Source organism: Etheostoma cragini, chromosome 19 (genome assembly GCF_013103735.1).
Source record: "Etheostoma cragini isolate CJK2018 chromosome 19, CSU_Ecrag_1.0, whole genome shotgun sequence".
NCBI classification, from domain to species: domain Eukaryota; kingdom Metazoa; phylum Chordata; class Actinopteri; order Perciformes; family Percidae; genus Etheostoma; species Etheostoma cragini.
The window spans coordinates 15,217,088-15,236,086 of record NC_048425.1 but is presented as its reverse complement, the minus strand read 5'-3'; the positions used below and the strand labels follow the sequence as shown (position 1 = coordinate 15,236,086).

General features: G+C 39.8%; 1 protein-coding gene across 2 annotated transcripts; it reads left to right on the top strand.

Annotated features, from left to right (window-relative positions):
• The first annotated feature begins 600 nt into the window (after positions 1-600).
• LOC117962188 (oxysterol-binding protein 1-like) lies at positions 601-18,811 on the top strand. Of its 2 annotated transcripts, XM_034901321.1 has the most exons (17): positions 603-963; positions 2,746-2,912; positions 3,110-3,318; positions 3,486-3,654; positions 4,005-4,116; positions 4,261-4,444; positions 4,530-4,647; positions 4,963-5,020; positions 5,297-5,461; positions 7,643-7,888; positions 9,574-9,694; positions 9,960-10,063; positions 10,437-10,532; positions 12,307-12,494; positions 16,431-16,666; positions 16,780-16,818; positions 16,918-18,811. In XM_034901321.1, the coding sequence occupies exons 2-17, from the start codon at positions 2,782-2,784 to the stop codon at positions 17,058-17,060; spliced, it is 2,319 nt and encodes a 772-aa protein (XP_034757212.1). In that variant the 5' UTR covers positions 603-963; positions 2,746-2,781; the 3' UTR covers positions 17,061-18,811. The 2 variants fall into 2 exon arrangements, with proteins under 2 accessions (XP_034757213.1, XP_034757212.1); XM_034901322.1 differs by lacking the exon at positions 16,780-16,818 and having other exon boundaries at positions 601-963.
• The last annotated feature ends 188 nt before the right edge of the window (positions 18,812-18,999 follow it).

The following is an 18,999-nucleotide window of genomic DNA, read 5'->3' as shown; positions in this document are numbered from 1 at the left end:
GTACTATCAGCAACGTTAGTTCATGCAATTTTGCTGTTAAATGTTGCTAGCTACTAGCTAGTAAATGTAAATGTAAATGTGCTGTATTTATATAGCGCTTTTCCAGTCTTAACAACTGCTCAAAGCGCTTTTACATCTACAGGAAACATTCACCATTCACACACATTCATACACTGTGGCCGGGGCTGCCGTACAAGGTGCCACTTGCTCATCAGATAAACATTCACACACATTCACACTCCGATGCGCAGCACCGGAGTGTGCACTAGTAGATTGGGAAACCCAGCCCGATCTGAAGAATGAACTGAATGTGTCAAAGTAGCAAGATACAATCAAGTTTATTTTGGATTGTATCTTTCAAAATAAAACACATTCTTGGTCTTAGAATAAAAATAAAAGTGCACTACTGATAAACGGCTATAACAGAAAACGAAAATGGATGCATATATTGTACAGCATGTATATTTCGATGGCTGTTGCGCTGACTAAGAAGAACATTTTGAATTTAGTAACAAACACTGACACAATGTAGTATTACTTTGAAGTCAAAATGACGGTTTCGTCCGGCCATACGTCGAAAACACAATGCCTAGCTGTGTGTTTCTAGACGAGACCATCTCTATGTTGCACCTGGTGTAACCAGAAAGCTAACGTTAGGCTAATTAGATGTAGCTAGCTAGCTTAGCTTTAGATTCTTCTCGGTGCACGCAGCTGTCGAATGAACATTTTAAACACGAGTATTATGTGATACTGATTAAACTCGTTGGTGTCACTCCATTTTACAATCACATTGCTGTTATTGTCTTCGGTTGAGCTGTTTTTATCATTAGCTAGCTGCCCGTGTTGGTCAGTTAGCTAGTTATCCTCTTCAGCTAGCTAGGTACAGTAGCGTATGGGTGTCAAAGTTAGCAGTGACTTCACTGGGTGTCTGGTTGCCTGATCTCATATTTCGGACACGTCAAGGTAAACATTCAGCCATTAGCAAGCTTGAAAGCATACTGTTTAGCTAATAATTTATTAACGTAACGTTGTCTTGCTTGTACCATAACATTATTGTAAAGATGTCCATGTCAGCTGGTAAACTTCGCGCGAACGTGAAATTTGTGTTTTTCTTTACTTTAGCTCCTGTTCTAGCAATGGGCTGGTGTTACCGTGCCTCCCAGCAGCCTAACTGGAGCTAACGTCGGTTAGCTTCTGGTGTCAAACTCATCAATATGTTAGGAGTTTAATAAATCGTATTTTGTTATTTTCTAGGTGTCATTGTTGTAAGTTGTAAGTACAACTGTCACATTTCCCTGATCGAGTCATTATAATTACAGTTTTACACAAAATCCTTGTATGTCTCAATTGGTACTATTTTGTTTATAGGTAATTAATAAACATATTTACTTAATTTGTAGAGCAACTTAAAAACAGTTGAAAAAGTGATATTATAGGCAATAATAGGATATCCAGAGGTCAATATAACAGAGCTAAACAGTCGTAACCCCCCACCCTCAGTCACACTACGTTACATTGACACGTTACATTAGCACTCATGCTGGACTATTACCCCTGACCAGTGCACATATTATACATTCTGTGAACCTTTGCACATCCCCCGACCAAAGTGTTTGCACACCCAGCACTAAACTGGACAGCCTTCATTCTTTCCATTAATAAAACCGTTAAATTGGACATATTAGTTATTTTCTTATAGTATCCTTTACATAGTTTTTATTCCTGTACTTGTAGACTTGCTTTCATCTCATTACGTCTTTAAATTTTACTTTTTATCTTAATTTGAATTATTGATTTTATTGCTTTTACTGTATTTTTGTTTTTCATGCTTTTTTACTGTTTTTGTTTATTTTAGTAGTTCTCTCCGTTTTGCCTTCTTTTTTATAAAAAGGTGTTAACAAAAAAGAAGTACTGCTACAGTCAAGAACGTTAATAATAATAATAATAATAATAATAATAATAATAATAATAATAATAAAAATAGTAATAATAACTTCCCAACTGGGGATTAATACAATGTTTAAAGTATAAAAAAAGAATGTATATCTTGGTTTCTCTGATTCTGTGGGCCTTATCTCCCCTGGCTTGTTCCAAAGTTGAAGGGCCCTTATGGCGAATGAACAATGGCAAATTAAGAAGAAAGAATCACACTATGTGGTTTAATCACAAATCAGTCCCTCTTTTATGCACCTCCAATCCCATGTTGAACACTATATTTGTTAGTACAGTGTGTCAGCAGTGAATCTGAATTGATTCCATGGTTAGTCTTTGACCGGTCACACCACACTCAACGATCATTATTAACCTCCAATAATGAAGCAAAGTAGTGTAGTATAAAATACTGGGTTTATATAAAGTTTTGGCTGACATTATTAATAATTCTGCTAATTATCCTCCCATTAAATAATTTCAGCCTCAAAATGTCAGGAAATAGGTCACAATGCCTATTGCAATTTACCAAAGCCCAAGATGAGGGAATGTCTTGAAACATCCAAAATTCAAAAATATAAATTTGAATATCACCAAATAAACCCAGCAAATATGCTCCTTTGAGTAGCTTAGGAAGTTATTTGTGGAAATTGTTGCATTGTTTCCTCAAGAGGGATTTAAACAACAAATCAGTTAAAATAATTGCTGGTTAATTTTGTGGCAACCTACTAATTGTTTAATCAGTTCAGACCTACATGAGAGCACAAGCCTTGTTATGTAAATTCTAAGATTTTGAACTTTCATTTTTCTTCTAAGGTTCTTCAATTCTGTCCCTTGATTTTGGGGGCTGTGATGTCGGAGCCCAAGACCCCCACACCTGCTGGAGACACATACAAAGGATGGGTGTTCAAGTGGACAAATTACATCAAGGGTTATCAGCGGAGGTGGTTTGTCCTGAGCAATGGGCTGTTGTCATACTACAGGTAAGCGATCCTGTAAAATACATAAAAATTAAGGAAGAATATAGCCTTTATCACGTCACCATGGAAATCCCTTAGCCTTGATCTGCCGTAACTACTGTTTAATGTCATCCGACTAGCTCACGATTAAGCAATCAAACAATTTTTCTGTTCAGTTAAATATTTTCCAAAATGTCAAATCACACACCTGTGATTATTAGGACCCAGGCAGAAATGGGCCACACATGTCGAGGCACAATCAACTTGGCCACAGCAACTATCACTGTGGATGACGCCTGCAACTTTGTCATCTCCAATGGCGGGGCGCAGACATACCACCTGAAGGCCAGCTGTGAAGTGGAACGGCAGCGCTGGATCACTGCCCTAGAACTGGCTAAAGCTAAAGCCGCCTGCATGCAAGCAGAGTCAGGTAAAACATACAAACACACAGTCAGATTAAAAAACAGTATTCAGTTTTCTTGCTCTTAAAACTTAAGAGAGTGCAATGCGAGTGGCAGACATAGTATGGTTTTGTGAAAGCTTTTTTTTTTTTAAAGCTGATATTTTTTGCTTTCCTGTTCCTTTGATTATTAACAGATGATTCGGGGGATGACTTTTCCCCATCATCCCCACCGGTGGCACCCGGACAAGGTGGCGGGTCACAGAATTCAGAAGTTCAGTCTGCTCTCAGAACGCTAGGCAGCAAGGTGGAGGATCTGAGCACATGCAACGACCTAATTTCTAAGCATGGCTCTGCCCTCCAGAGGTCAGGCTTTAACAATCTATTGCTCTGTTTTTGCTTCACTTTTTGCTTACGTAGTCCAAAGTTTCTCATGTCTCTTTCAACACACATTAGACGAAAATATGCACATACTCATGTTTCTCATGACAACTCAAAATCTGTTGTGAAGTAATGTCCTCATATCCAGAATATCATATCACTGTTGCATGCTACTTTTGCTCTGAGATTTACAGGCAGAGTTTAAGTGTTGTTTGGACTATTTTCAAAAAAGCAAGTAGATAAAGAAGTACTGCAGTTGACAGACAAAACTCATTATTTATCCCATTATTTTACACTGTGAGTTGATGAGTTATTGTCCCAACTGTTTGTTCAAGGTCTTTATCAGAACTGGACAATTTGCGTCTGACTGGTGAGGCTGGGGATAAGATTCGTCAGGTGACCGAGAGGGCCACACTGTTCCGCATCACCTCTAATGCCATGATTAATGTAGGTGTTGCCACCTCTCAGTATTTCTGCTTTGTTGTTCATGTATAATGTGTAAATGGGAGTCTTGTAAACCTATGCTCCATGCAGTCTGTACTTATGTGCAGGCCAAATTAACTGGTCAAAATGGCTCATATTGATTGATAGGCGTGCCGAGACTTCCTCGCGCTGGCTCAGGCTCACAGCAAGCGATGGCAGAAGGCCCTTCAAGCAGAGCGGGACCAGCGGGTAAGGCTGGAGGAGACTTTAGAGCAGCTGGCCAAGCAGCACAACAACCTGGAGCGAGCGTTCAGAGGGGCTGCACAGGCTAATGCTACTGCAGACAATAAAAGTAAGATGTGACTCAGACCATTTCCCATGTTAGCACTTGGTCAGTTGTTTCTCAACTCATTCTTCTGTCCACTTTTTTTGTTGAGGTTCTGCTGGGCCAGGAAAAGGTGAGGCCAGCGACGACGACGACGACAATGAGTTCTTTGATGCCGTGGAAGAGGCTCCTGAGTTTATCACTGTACCTGCAGATCCTCATTTTCACAAGTTAGTGCACACTCATTTACCCCATAAACCCATTTACTGCTCCTGCAGAAGTATGCAGCAATAAATGAAGATCTTGATCTTGAAATCTTTTAACATAGTAAATTCCTCCATTGATCTTTACTGCTTTGGAAATGTATTTATTCAATTCAGTTCCTTGTTCACACTGCCCCATATTTTGGAAATCACTAATTGACTGTGTTGTGTTGGATTGGTTTGGTTGAATCATTTCCTTGTAAGCGGACGATTTGTTTTACCAGAATCCTTCCAAACACTGACAGTGCCTCTTTGTTTCATTTAAAAAAAATCTCTTTACAGAAGGTCAAGCAGTAATATCAGCGGTTTCAACAGTGAAATGTGTCCTGATGATCAATCGGTATGTTTCATTCTTTTCAAAGACAGTTTTACTGTTTTTCAGCTAAAACCCTTAATATGTTGTTTACCATCATTTATTATAATAAATAAAAATGCGCAGTATTATTGCAAAGCTGCAGGAGGCTGGCAGATTGTTTAATATTAATAGTGTTATTGTGCTACAGTCATAATAAATTAGATCAGAAACACATTTAATCAAACCATAAACCTGTTTTGAAAGCTTTCCTATTTCCATAAGTTTGTATGTTCTTTATTGACACAACTATCTTCCTTTTAGCTTAATGAGGAGCCTCTTGTGATAAACCAGGAGTCTCTCTCTCAGGACTTGATACCCCTTAAGAAGAGGCGGACACGCATTCCAGACAAGCCAAACTACTCTCTCAACCTGTGGAGTATAATGAAGAACTGTATTGGCAAAGAGCTGTCTAAGATTCCAATGCCTGTGAGTTTGCCATTCAAGAAATGTGTCGGTATGGCCAGCAAAAAAGATAACTTCCTCTTGAAAGGGACGCCTTAATGAATCAAGGACTCCCTGCACCAACATGCTCCTGTGACGTGGGTTCCACCCAAAAAACTGTTTGTCATGTCTGCAATACTGGCTCAACAACATTCTTTATGAGTCATTAGTCATTCTATTGAGATGTTAAATTGGTTACCAGTTCCAACAAGTTTTGTTGTCTGTTGTATGTGAATGTTTTAAGAAAACATTCATAAAGGTCGAGACAGAGAGTTGGGGATAGGCTGTAGGTTTATATCCTTAGTCTTTATTTAGGTTTCTTTTCATAATAATCTGCTCTATTTTGCATATTCCTACATCAGCCCATTTCACTCAACAAAGCGTAAACAAGCTTTATGCGGGTCTTCGTCACAGCTTCGTCAACAGGATTCATGTTGGTCTTAGACATTTGGTATGATAACATTGGGTGTCTGGTTACATGAGGTATGCAGTGCGGTCCTTTCACTGCTCTGCTTTTAAGCAGCGATTTAGTGATGCTTGTACACATCTTTGTATGGGAGATGCTATATTCAACTCCTTACCAACCCTGCCTTTAATAGAACATATTAGCATAAATTTCCTGGCCTGCCCCAAATCATGACAGGACAGCTGGGCGTCTACTGCGTTGCAGAAGACGCAATGACATGCTGATATACATAATATAATATACAAAAATACAATATACTCATTATACAAACTGTACTTTCTTACTAAAATACTATGGCAGATAAATTTGCCAGGCCGATATACAGTACAGGCCAAAAGTTTGAACACACCTTCTCATTCAATGCGTTTCCTTTATTTCCATGACTATTTACATTGTTGTTGTTGGTTATCACTGAAGGCATCAAAACTATGAATGAACACATGTGGAATTATGTACTTAACAAAAAGTGTAAAATAACTGAAAACATGTCTTATATTCTAGTTTCTTCAAAGTAGCCACCCTTTGCTCTGATTACTGCTTTGCACACTCTTGGCAAACTCTTGATGAGCTTCAAGAGGTAGTCACCTGAAATGGTTTTCACTTCACAAGTGTGCCTTGTCAGGGTTAAAAAGTGGAATTGCTTGCCTTATAAATGGGGTCGGGACCATCAATTGTGTTGTGCAGAAGTCAGGTTGATACACAGCCGACAGCGTATTAACCAACTGTTAGAATTCCTATTATGGCAAGAACCAGTCAGCTGAGTAAAGAGAAACAAGTGGCCATCATAACTTTGAGAAATGAAGGTCAGTCGCTCTGGAAAATTGCAAAAACTTTGAATGTGTCCCACTTCTAAGGAGAGGCAACAAGCAGAAGAGATTTGTTTGGGCCAAGAAACACAAGGAATGGACATTAGACCAGTTGAAATCTGTGCTTTGGTCTGATGAGTCCAAGTTTGAGATCTTTGGTTCCAACCGCCGTGTCTTTGTGCGACGGAGAAAAGGTGGCCAGATGGATTCTACATGCCTGGTTCCCACCGTGAAGCATGGAGGAGGTGGTGTGATGGTGTTGGGGGTGCTTTGCTGGTGACAATGTTGGGGATTTATTCAAAATTGAAGGCATACTGAACCAGCATGGCTACCACAGCCTCCTGCAGCGATATGCAACATCCCATCCGGTTTGCGTTTAGTTGGACCATCATTTATTTTTTAACAGGACAATGACCCCCAACACACCTCCAGTTCACACTTTTTTGTTAAGTACATAGTTCCACATGTGTTCATTCATAGTTTTGATGCCTTCAGTGATAACCAATAATGTAAATTGTCTGGAAATAAAGGAAACGCATTGCATGAGAAGGTGTGTTCAAACTTTTTGCCTGTACTCTATCAGTTGCTCATTATTTTATTGGTGACAAAAAAAGAATCCTTATCAAGATACTAAGGGTTTATGTTATGTGTAAATGTTTTTAAAAACTTACTATTGGCATCAAAAATCCAGTATTTGTAGGGCTATAATATAATTTATATAATGTATTATATAATATAAGTACATGCCCCATATTTAAATATGTTAGTTCATTGTGATTTTGTACAATATGTAGGCTAAGCTTACAAACACTATGATAATAGAAATTTACTTTTCTAAATAAATGTTAATGGGGACTGTAAATGATTAGACATCTGAATCATTCTGCTCACTAGGTAAACTTCAACGAGCCCATTTCCATGCTGCAGCGGTTGTCGGAGGACCTTGAGTACCACGAGCTGCTGGATAAGGCCTCCAAGTGCCAGAGTTCGCTGGAGCAAATGTGCTACGTGGCTGTCTTCTCCGTGTCCTCCTACTCGACCACCGTCTATCGCACAGGCAAGCCCTTCAACCCTCTGCTGGGAGAGACGTATGAGCTAGACCGCCGGAGAGAGAGCGGCTACCGCTCCCTCTGCGAACAGGTGAGACAAGAAGAAACAAACAGAGATAGAAGCCTTCCAACAGGGAAGTGAAACTGAACCAAGTCTTTTGCTTCCTCGTCCTCATGTATTTGGGGATGAAAATGTTCCAGAGAAGTCGCAGTCCTGGGTGTTATCTAATCATATTAGTAATAGAAGAACAGGTTTATCATAATTGAGGGTCAAAAGAGTTCAATTCAATTCAATTTCAATTCAGTTTTATTTATAGTATCAATTAATAACAAGAGTTATCTCAAGACACTTTACAGATAGACCACACTCCAGAATTTACAGGGACCCAACAGTTCTAGTAGTCTCCTCCAGAGCAAGCAACAGTGCAACAGTGGCGAGTTAAAACTTCCTTTGAGGCAGAAACCTCGGTCAGACCCAGGCTCTTGGTAGGCAGTGTCTGACGGGCCGGTTGGGGTTAAAATAAAGAGTGGAAATAACAAAAATAGAAAAAATAGTAGTTTGTAGCAATTCTTTGTAGTAGTTCATGGCATAGCAGGGCATTGTGCGGCATTACAAGGCGCAGCAGGACGTAGCTGGGCACCGCAGAGTGTAGCAGATGAACATGGCATCACAGAACATGGAGCGGGACCATGGCGACAACTGCTACCATGATTTTGGAGCCTCCCTGATCCGAGGGAACAATTGAGGGAACAACAGTTGTGGTGGTTAACCCTCATGTTGTCCTCGGGTCAGATTTGACCCGTTTTCAGTTTTTTTATCTTAAAGAATGGGCCTTCAAAATAAGCGCTGAAAATGTCAACATTACAAATATCAAATAATTCTGGAAAAAACATCCAAAAAAGCACCCACAACATTGAAAAAGTGACAAAAAAATTGTTTTCGTGGTTGATGGGAAGACATTACAAGGGTTAAACAGCTATTATGCGGGCACCCATATGTAGAGGTTTACTCCTTGACGCAGGGGGCTCGGGTTCGATTCGACCTGCGGCCCTTTGCTGTATGTCAATCCCTCTCTCTCCCCTTTCATGTACTCAGCTGCCCTGTCAATAAAGGCCTAAAATGCCCCAAAATAATCTTAAATAAACAGCTGTTAATGCTGAATAAAACCATTACAGCTGTTGCATAGCATAGCTCCAGCTATTTTTATGTGGCAGCAATTCACATTCTTTTTTTATAACAAATAATTGTGGTCGATGCAAAGCTTACTTAAAAACACTGTAAGCCAAAGAAAGTATATTCTTTGTAGTACAAAAAGCAACATCAATTTTATTTTTTTCTAAAGCACAATGTGGGGAAAAAAGAAAGGATATTTAAAGCAGAGAAAATAAATTATTTGTAGAAGGCAATTACAAGAAACAGAATGCATATAGTCACAAAGGCTTTAAATAGGACTGGGTGTGGAAGTTTGAGAAACTATTAAATCCTATTGTAGATGAGTACTATGAAGGGATTGGAGCATTCTGACTGTTGTGCGTACTTGAGCATACAATGGGGTTTGTTATGCTCTGCACTATAACAACAGTTTTTTTCTTCACGCACAACAGGTCTGTCAGTATGTACTGTATGTGTCTATATGACGCTATATGTGTATTATAACCCTTATATAGAATCTAAACCTACAAGGCAATACCACTCAAGGACCACATTTCAACGCCTCTTGTGTTGTTTTTTTTAAAACACAAATTGTACGCTTTACGTCTTTACCTTTTTCTCAGGTGAGTCACCACCCTCCTGCAGCAGCGCATCATGCAATCTCTGATCGCGGCTGGACCTTGAGACAAGAAATAACTGTTGCCAGCAAGTTCAGGGGAAAATACCTCTCCATTATGCCTTTAGGTAAGAGGCGGTGCCTTTCAAAACTTTTGAAGCATTCCTTGGCATGATGTAGATATAGGGTGTAACACAAAAACTTTTCGGAACACACATGATGATGTTGATGACTACAGTGTTCTTTGATGATGATATGAGTTTGGGGAATGTAGCAGGCACCTTTGATTAAAGAAATATTAACATTCGGACAAAATTGAATATGTAACATAGGCTTGTTTGGTAACATGAACCTTATTTGCTTGTGCTGTCTGCATTCTCTCTTTCAACGCAGGCACAATTCACGCAATCTTTGAAAAGGGCAACAATCACTACACATGGAAGAAAGTGACCACCACAGTGCACAACATCATTGTAGGAAAACTATGGATTGATCAGGTGAGACTGCCAGAGTTAAAATTGTGACGTGTAGATATTTACCCACACTGAAGAATTGCACAGCCCACCAACACGCTGGCCCATTATAAATGTGAGCATTTTAATATTCATATATTTAAAATGCTTTATTCTCTGATACCACACTAGTCTGTGCAGTCTTATGAGCATACTGCTTTGCATTTCCCTACGCATATTGTTTGTGGAGGTGACAAATAGAGTAAAATCCTTTGAAAGCGGTGCCTGACTTCCATGTGTCCGTCCACAGTAGTTTTATCCGAATACTGCCAACCCTAAATTGAGCTTTGTACTTTTGTATTTAAAAAAAATTAAAAGCAATTTCAGCAATTTCTTTAAAACTCTTTCTCTCTGCCAGTCAGGAGAGATAGACGTGGTGAACCACACCACCGGAGACCGCTGCCACCTGAAGTTTGCTCCTTACAGCTACTTCTCCAGAGATGTGGCCAGGAAGGTGAGAAAAAATGCAAAGAGCATTGACAAATTCCTCTCTGTATGTCAATTATGTTGTTATTGTATTAATGTTTTCAGGCATTGTGCAACAAAAAATGTGCAACCCCCCCCCCCCCCCCCCCCCCCTTAGCAAGTATCACAGCTTGGAAACGCTTCTTGTAGCCAGCCAAGAGTCTTTCAATTCTTGTTTGAGGTATCTTCACCCATTCTTCCTTCCAAAAATCTTCTAGTTCTTTGAGATTTCTGGGCTATCTGTCACACACTGCTCTTTTAAGGCCTATCATTAGATTTTGAATAATGTTTAGGTCAAGAGATTGTGAAGGCCACGGCAAAACTTTCAGTTCACGCCTCTTGATGTAATCCACCGTGGATTTTTTTTTTTTAAGTAATTTTTTTCTGGGTTTTTTCCCTGTATGAGATAGGCAGACAGAGATGTGTGAAAGGGGAAGAGAGAGAGGGGGAGTGACATGCAGCAAAGGATTCGAACCCTGACCCAATGCGTCGAGGAGCAAGCCTCTGTACATGGGCACCCGCTTAACCCACTGAGCTATCTGGGTGCCCAATCCACCGTGGATTTTGAGGTGTGTTTAGGATCATTATCCATTTGTAGAACCCATCTTCTCTTTAACTTCAGCTGTTTTCACAGATGGCGTCAAGTCAGCGTCCCAAATTTGCTGAAATTTCTTTGAATCCATTTTTCCTTCTCCTCGTGAAATGTTACCTGTGGCACTGGCTGCAATACAACCCCAAAGCATGATTGATCCCCTCATGCTTAACAGTTGGACAGAGGTTCTTTTCATTAAATTCTGTGCCCTTTCTTCTTCAAACGTACCTTTGCTCATTGCGGCAAAAAAGTTCTACTTTAACCTCATCGGTCCACTGAACTTGTTCCCACAATGTATCAGCCTTGTCTATATGTTCATTTGCAAATTTCAAACACTGATTTTTATGGTAAGGTCGTAAAGGAGGTTTTCTTCTGATGACTCTTCAATGAAGACCATATTTGTACAAGTAACTCTTTATAGTGGAATCGTGTAACACTACTCCAGTATCTGCCATGTCTTTCTGGATGGATCTTGTAGTCAAACGTGGGTTTGGACTTGCTTTTCTCACAAACCTGCGAGCTGTTCTGTCTGATATTTTTCTTGGTCTTCCAGATCTTGCTTTAACGTCCACTGTTCCTGATTACTGCCATTTCTTAATACATTCCGATCAGAGGATATTGACATCTGAAAACCTCTTTCCATCTTCTTATAGCCTTCTCCTGCTTTGTGAGCGTCAACTATTTTCAGTTTCAGTTTTCTAGACAACTGCTTAGAAGAACCAATGGGGCTAATTGTTGGGGCAAGGTCAGATGAGTCTGGGCATTTAAAACCTTAAGATTGACATCACCTGGTCTTTCCAGATGATGATTGACAACAATCCATGACGCTGTCAAGTCTCAGCTTTCCTAAGGGGGCGGTGCATGCTATAAACTCTGCAGGGTGCCCAAACTTTTTCAGACACCATTCTTTATGTTTTCTGTTATTTTGAAAGTGTAAATGATGGAAACAAAATCTAAATTTTTGTGGCATGTCATACAAATGTCTAACCTGTCATTGGATTTTTTTCTTGGCTTCTTTATGCACATTAATCCAAATTTTTAGCTGGGGTTCCCAAACTTTCGAGCCCCACTGTATGCTTCTGTAGTATAATATAGATCTACACTGATGTGTTTTAGTAATAACCAAACTACAGTTACACGTCTCTGCCTTCTCTCGCTTTCCTTTCTTTAGGTTACAGGTGTGGTGATGGACAAAGATGGCAAGGCCCACTACGTGCTGTCGGGCACGTGGGATGAGAAGATGGAGTTTTCCCGGGTGATGCAGAGCAGCCGAGGAGGAGAGAATGGCACAGAGGGCAAACAGAAGACGGTCTATCAAACCCTCAAAGCCAGAGAGGTTTGGAGGAGGAACCCTTTACCGTGAGTTTTATAACTCCATGGTTAGGTACGCGTGACATTATGGTCTTTATTAAATGAGGCACTGAAAAGCGCTCAAAAGACAACAGGTGAGTTTTACCAAAGATAAACACAAAATACATTTGTCATTGAAGACAAAAGACTGTTTAGCATTTGTTTGCAGCAAAAATCAGTTTAAAAACAAACTGTGTTTTGGTTTAAACACACAATATTTTGGTTTCTTACTCACCAGAAATGAAAGGCTGAAATTTAAAATTGTTTTACCAAGGCAACCAGATCTTTATGCATTTTTTCCTGATTTTAATTTATCAAGTAGACGACGAGTAGAAACTAAACTCACACTCATCAAACATAAGAGGCATTTCCTGTTCAAAATAGCACATCAGCTTCTTTTCGGTGAATGTTTTATTACGCAAAACTTAGCTTATTTCTTTTTTTAAATTTCTTTTAAATTTCTTTTTTTTTATATTCAGAATTAGAAATGGGGTTTCCAACGGGTTGCAATTATTTTCTTTGCAGCTGTAAGTCCAGCAAATACAGCATGTTTCTGAGTTTCAAAGAGATGAAAGGCTGACAGGTCATTCAAAATCAAGAAATCGACATTACCAGGCACAGTAACATTAATCAAGGTGGAAACTTTGGATGCAATATTGTTCCAGAACTGACCAATTGGACAGCACTCCCACAACATATGTAGATATGTACCTTGAGCTTTTATTGGGCAGAAAGTGAAAAGTTATTTCCATAGTGTCTGCAGATGTGGTCTTTATTTCAGAGTGACCCACCTCCACAATAAAACACTGGGAACCACTGCCATCATTATAATTAATCAAGGCTGAACAATTCTCAACCCTACAACAGGTGGAGTGCTACACCCACACTTAGCAGTTTGTTTACCTTGTTGTGTGTTGCGTTAGGTCACGGCAGTTTGGTGTGGCGTCACTGTGACGACTATCCATGCTTGACTCACGTATTAGGCACTAATTCTGCTATGGAAAAAGGAGGACTAGTCACGTCAAGCCAAGTAGAGCTGGTCTGCACCATAACTGTCAGCAGTGGTATTTAGACTAATCTCCTTGTCTGTATGTGTATAATTTTTTTTTCCTCCATAAGAAAATAATTACCATTTTGTTTTCATAATATTAACAACAAACTTTTCTTTTTAAAAGCACCTTTCATACATATCATTCAGGTGCTTTACAAAAGGCTGCAAACAAACAATTCAAGACGCAGTTCAATAGAATCAGCAAGAGGAAAGCAACAAACTACTTCAGTGCTGCTGTTCTTCATCTTTCATCACAGTGAGGGAGCGGAGACCATGTAATACTTCACTGCCTTAGCTTATTTTTTTTAAATTTCTTTCTTTTTTTTTTTTTTTTCAATATTCAGAAATTATCAACAAACTATTTATTGAGACATTAGAAATCTGGGTTTCCAACAAATTGCAATTATTTTCTTTGCAGCTGTAAGTCCAGCAAATACAGCATGTTTCTGAGTTTCAAAGAGATGAAAGGCTGACAGGTCATTCAAAATCAAGAAATCGACATTACCAGGCACAGTAACATTATTCAAGGTGGAAACTTTGGATGCAATCTTGTTCCAGAACTGACCAATTGGACAGCACTCCCACAACATATGTAGATATGTACCTTGAGCTTTTATTGGGCAGAAAGTGAAAAGTTATTTCCATAGTGTCTGCAGATGTGGTCTTTATTTCAGAGTGACCCACCTCCACAATAAAACACTGGGAACCACTGCCATCATTATAATTAATCAAGGCTGAACAATTCTCAACCCTACAACAGGTGGAGTGCTACACCTACACTTAGCAGTTTGTTTACCTCGGTGGACACCCATGCTAACCGTGTCTACGAGTAATGACTAATGGCATTTTCCGATTACAAGGTACCTACTCGACTCAACTCGACTCGCTTGTTTCGGTTTTCAATTATGAAAAAGTCCCTTGTACCTGCCAACAGGTACTTTTTTTTTACTCTCACCTCCGTTAAGGTTCCACGCGAGCTGAGGCGACACAAAAGGTGAGGTGAAAACCTGCAGACCACAGGTTGATGTGAGAGAATCACTATTCACTGCGTCATCACTGCTAGCGACAGACAGGCGGTCCTGAACAAACCCGCAATTTTTAAATAGTTTAGCCTGTTGTTTGTTTTTGCTGCCTCCAGCTTCTTTAGAAACTAAATTTGTCTTCTGGCAAACAGCCACATGTCAAGAATCAAAAACAACACAGCTTTGACATTCTGTTTGTGTGTTGCGTTAGGTCACGGCAGTTTGGTGTGGCGTCACTGTGACGACTATCCATGCTTGACTCACGTATTAGGCACTAATTCTGCTATGGAAAAAGGAGGACTAGTCACGTCAAGCCAAGTAGAGCTGGTCTGCACCATAACTGTCAGCAGTGGTATTTAGACTAATCTCCTTGTCTGTATGTGTGTAATTTTTTTTCCTCCATAAGAAAATAATTAGCATTTTGTTTTCATAATATCAACAACAAACTTTTCTTTTTAAAAGCACCTTTCATACATATCATTCAGGTGCTTTACAAAAGGCTGCAAACAAACAATTCAAGACGCAGTTCAATAGAATCAGCAAGAGGAAAGCAACAAACTACTTCAGTGCTGCTGTTCTTCATCTTTCATCACAGTGAGGGAGCGGAGACCATGTAATACTTCACTGCCTTAGCTTATTTATTTATTTTATTTATTTTTAGTTTTTTTTTTTCAATATTCAGAAATTATCAACAAACAATTTATTGAGACATTAGAATGCTGGGTTTCCAACAAGTTGCAATTATTTTCTTTGCAGCTGTAAGTCCAGCAAATACAGCATGTTTCTGAGTTTCAAAGAGATAAAAGGCTGACAGGTCGTTCAGAATCAAGACATCGACAGTAACTTTGTTCCAGAACTGACCAACGGGGAAGCACTCCCAGAACATATGTAGATATGTACCTTGAGCGTTTATTGGGCAGAAAGTGAAAAGTTATTTCCATAGGGTCTGCAGATGTGGTCTTTATTTCAGAGTGACCCACCTCCACAATAAAACACTGGGAACCACTGCCATCATTATAATTAATCAAGGCTGAACAATTCTCAACCCTACAACAGGTGGCGTGCTACACCTACACTCTGTGGCCACCCATGCAAACCATGTCTACGAGTAATGACTGATGGCATTTTTCGATTACATGGTACCTACTCGACTCGCCTGTTTCGGTTTTCCATGATGACAAAAGTCCCTTGTACCTGCCAACAGGTACTTTAGTATCCGTCGTTAAGGTTCCAAGCGAGCTGAAGCAATACCAAAAAGTGAGGTGAAAACCTGCAGACTACTGGTTGATCTGAGAGAATCGCCACTTTTCACTGCGCCATTTTTGCTGGCGACAGACAGGGGGTCCTGAACAAACCCGCCATTTTTAAATAGTTTAGCCAACTGTGTGTTTTTGCTGCCTCCAGCTTCTTTAGAAACTAAATTTTGCCACATATCAAGAATCAAGAACAACACAGCTTCGACGTTCAGTGTGTGTGTGTCGCGTTAGGTCACGGCAGTTTGCTGCGGCGTCACTATGCCGACCAGCCATGCTCGACTCACGCATGAGGCGGATTAATTCTGTTATGGAAAAAGGAGGACTAGTCACGTCAAGCCAAGTAGAGCTGGTCTGCACCATAACTGTCAGCAGTGGTATTTAGACTAATCTCCTTGTCTGCATGTGTATAATTTTGTTTTCCTCCATAAGAAAATAATTCCCATTTTGTTCATAATATTAACAACAAACTATTCTTTTTAAAAGCAAATTTCATATATATCATTCAGGTGCTTTACAAAAGGCTGCAAACAAACAATTTAAGACGCAGTTCAATAGAATCAGCAAGAGGAAAGCAACAAGCTACTTCAGTGCTGCTGTTCTTCATCTTTCATCACAGTGAGGGAGCGGAGACCATGTACTACTTCACTGCCTTGGCGCTGACCCTAAATGAGCTTGAGGAGGGTGTGGCGCCCACTGACAGCCGGCGCCGGCCTGACCAGCGCCTGATGGAGGACGGCCGCTGGGAAGAGGCCAACTCAGAGAAGCAGCGGCTGGAGGAGAAGCAGCGCAGCGTCCGGCGCGAGAGAGAGAGGGAAGCTGCCAGCCAGCGCACCTCCAGCCAGTCAGAAGAAGGTGAGTGTCTAGTGTGTGTTTACTTTATCTGTATACCTCTCTACCATGCATGGGGAAAATCTAAAAGGGGTTAAAAAAATAAATCTCTGTAATCCCCTTTTCTCTTCCAAAAGCTGCCGAGGAAGACTCTCTTACTGATCCGTCCCTAAAAAGCAAGTACTCCTTCACTGCCAAATGTCATGCTTCCATTTCTGTTTATGTCTTCTATTTTCTTTTGTCTTTTTTGCTAACACAATTTTTCTCTCTTTCAGGTGCACCTTATGACAGCTACCAGGCACTTTGGTTCGAGCGCTGTGAGGATCGGATCACAGGTGAGCAAATACATATCTATAAGGGAGGCTACTGGGAAGCAAAGGACCGTGGGAGCTGGGAGGGCTGTCCCGACATCTTTTGACCTCGGCTTTGACTGCCCTTGAAGAAAATGATCCATCAAAGCCGCCTGGTGAACAGCTACTGCAAAGGCCGGCTTGTCCCCCCACTTGGACGGCTGCCTCCCTCCAGTGGCTCTCTGTTTTAAGAGATTTCCAGGACGATCACTGCTGTCTGATCCAGAGGGGGAGCAGGGTTTTCCTCCGGCCTCCCTCATCCCATTTTGGTTCCTGTCTTCACACCTACCCCCTTGTTGCTGTAACACTTGTGAGAGGACTGGAATGAAAATGTTTGTGCTGCTTTGACTTGGGTCAGGCTGAGAAAAGGGGGAGTAAATCAAATGGGCAGGGCTTCCAAATCATTAGTTAAAAAAAATGTTTTAGTCTCTCTGCTCAAGTCTGTGCATCCTCTCAGATAAGGAGCAGAAGAGGATTCATGCTGATAACAGTAGTTCTATTGCCATCCACAGCATGGTGTGCTTTAGTAACACTAAAAAAACAGGGTAAGACCTGGTTAATATATAAATTTCTATATAATTATGATTCAAATAGTTTCATTAATATGTTAACTGGTGGCCTTCAAGACGTAAGTGAGGATTTCTTGTTTATCTCTGATTTAGTGTCTTACTGTAATAAAGTGAAGGTTCTAGTATGCTTGTGTGTATGACTGTATATCTGCTCTTCCATCCCTTTACAACACTGCCACTGTGCAGTATACTGTGTTTAAAATTGCCCAAAATACTGGTTGAACCTCCACACTGTCATTTTTTATACTTAGAAGATTTGTTTTTCTTCACAAAGGCCTGATTGAAATTATGATGGTGAAATTGTTGATGTGACTCAAAGGCCTAAAGTTTTGCCTTAGAAATGAGCAACCTGCTGCCACTTGTTTTTACATTACATCTGAGTGGATTTGACGCTGACATTTGTAGCTGGTTTCTTGTACAAACGTTATAAACTTTGAAGAAGTAGTTGGGAAAGACTACATAGCTGCAGACTGGCAAAACACATGTTCATCCAGTGCTGAGAAAAGCTCACATTAGTGCAGTTTTATTCAATAACAATTACATTTTCACAATATTGGAATAATGTTTGAGCAATTTTGCAGATGAAATAAGTGAATGGTAACTGTGTTACATGGCAGTAAAAATGGAATGGGATATGTGGTGCGATTTTTGTGTTGAGAGGAACACAGACAAATGAGAAGAGAAAAGTAGATGCAGTGGTAAAAATAAACCTTTGTGTATCAGCTGAAGAGTTCATACATATGCAAGTACATTTTGACACCAAAAAATGGGATATAATTGTGTGTGTGTTTGTGTGTGTGCCAAGCGTGTGTGAATTGCATAATTTTGTTTGTAAGTGTACTTAAAAATGAAGAATAAAGAAATAAAGAGTTTAAAAGCATTGAAAATATTGATTTTATAAATGTAATGGAATTCACATAGTATTGATAACTGTAAAGTACTTTTTGTCTTGTATTTTTTGGGTTCCTCGCATTGGAAGAGGTCTTCATTTTCAGAGAAAAGGGAGTAGTGACATTGTTCAGTACTTTGTATTAACAAAGACAAAGAATCTGTAATAAACAAATGCTGTGATGTCAAACAAATCGCTTTTCACACTCTTCTATAAATTTCATATGTTCCAACATTTCCATTAATTATTAAGTAACACAATTTAAGACTTGCCAAATGTATCTTTGGGAATTTCTGTCCTCGTGTTCAGTAGGAGCTCCAGACTGGACAACATATGTTGTCAATAAAATAATAAATCCCAATGGAAACCGTTTTGTGGTTCACTTGATTTACTGATATTTAAACTAGTTAATATTGTCTCAGTAAATACTGAATTTTCTTTTTCACAGACTTTAAAGCTAATGAAAAGCCCTTGAAAAATGTGATTGCCCATTTGATTTGGGCCAAGTATTGTTACATTGCTAAATTTACCATTAAAGCATATTTTAAA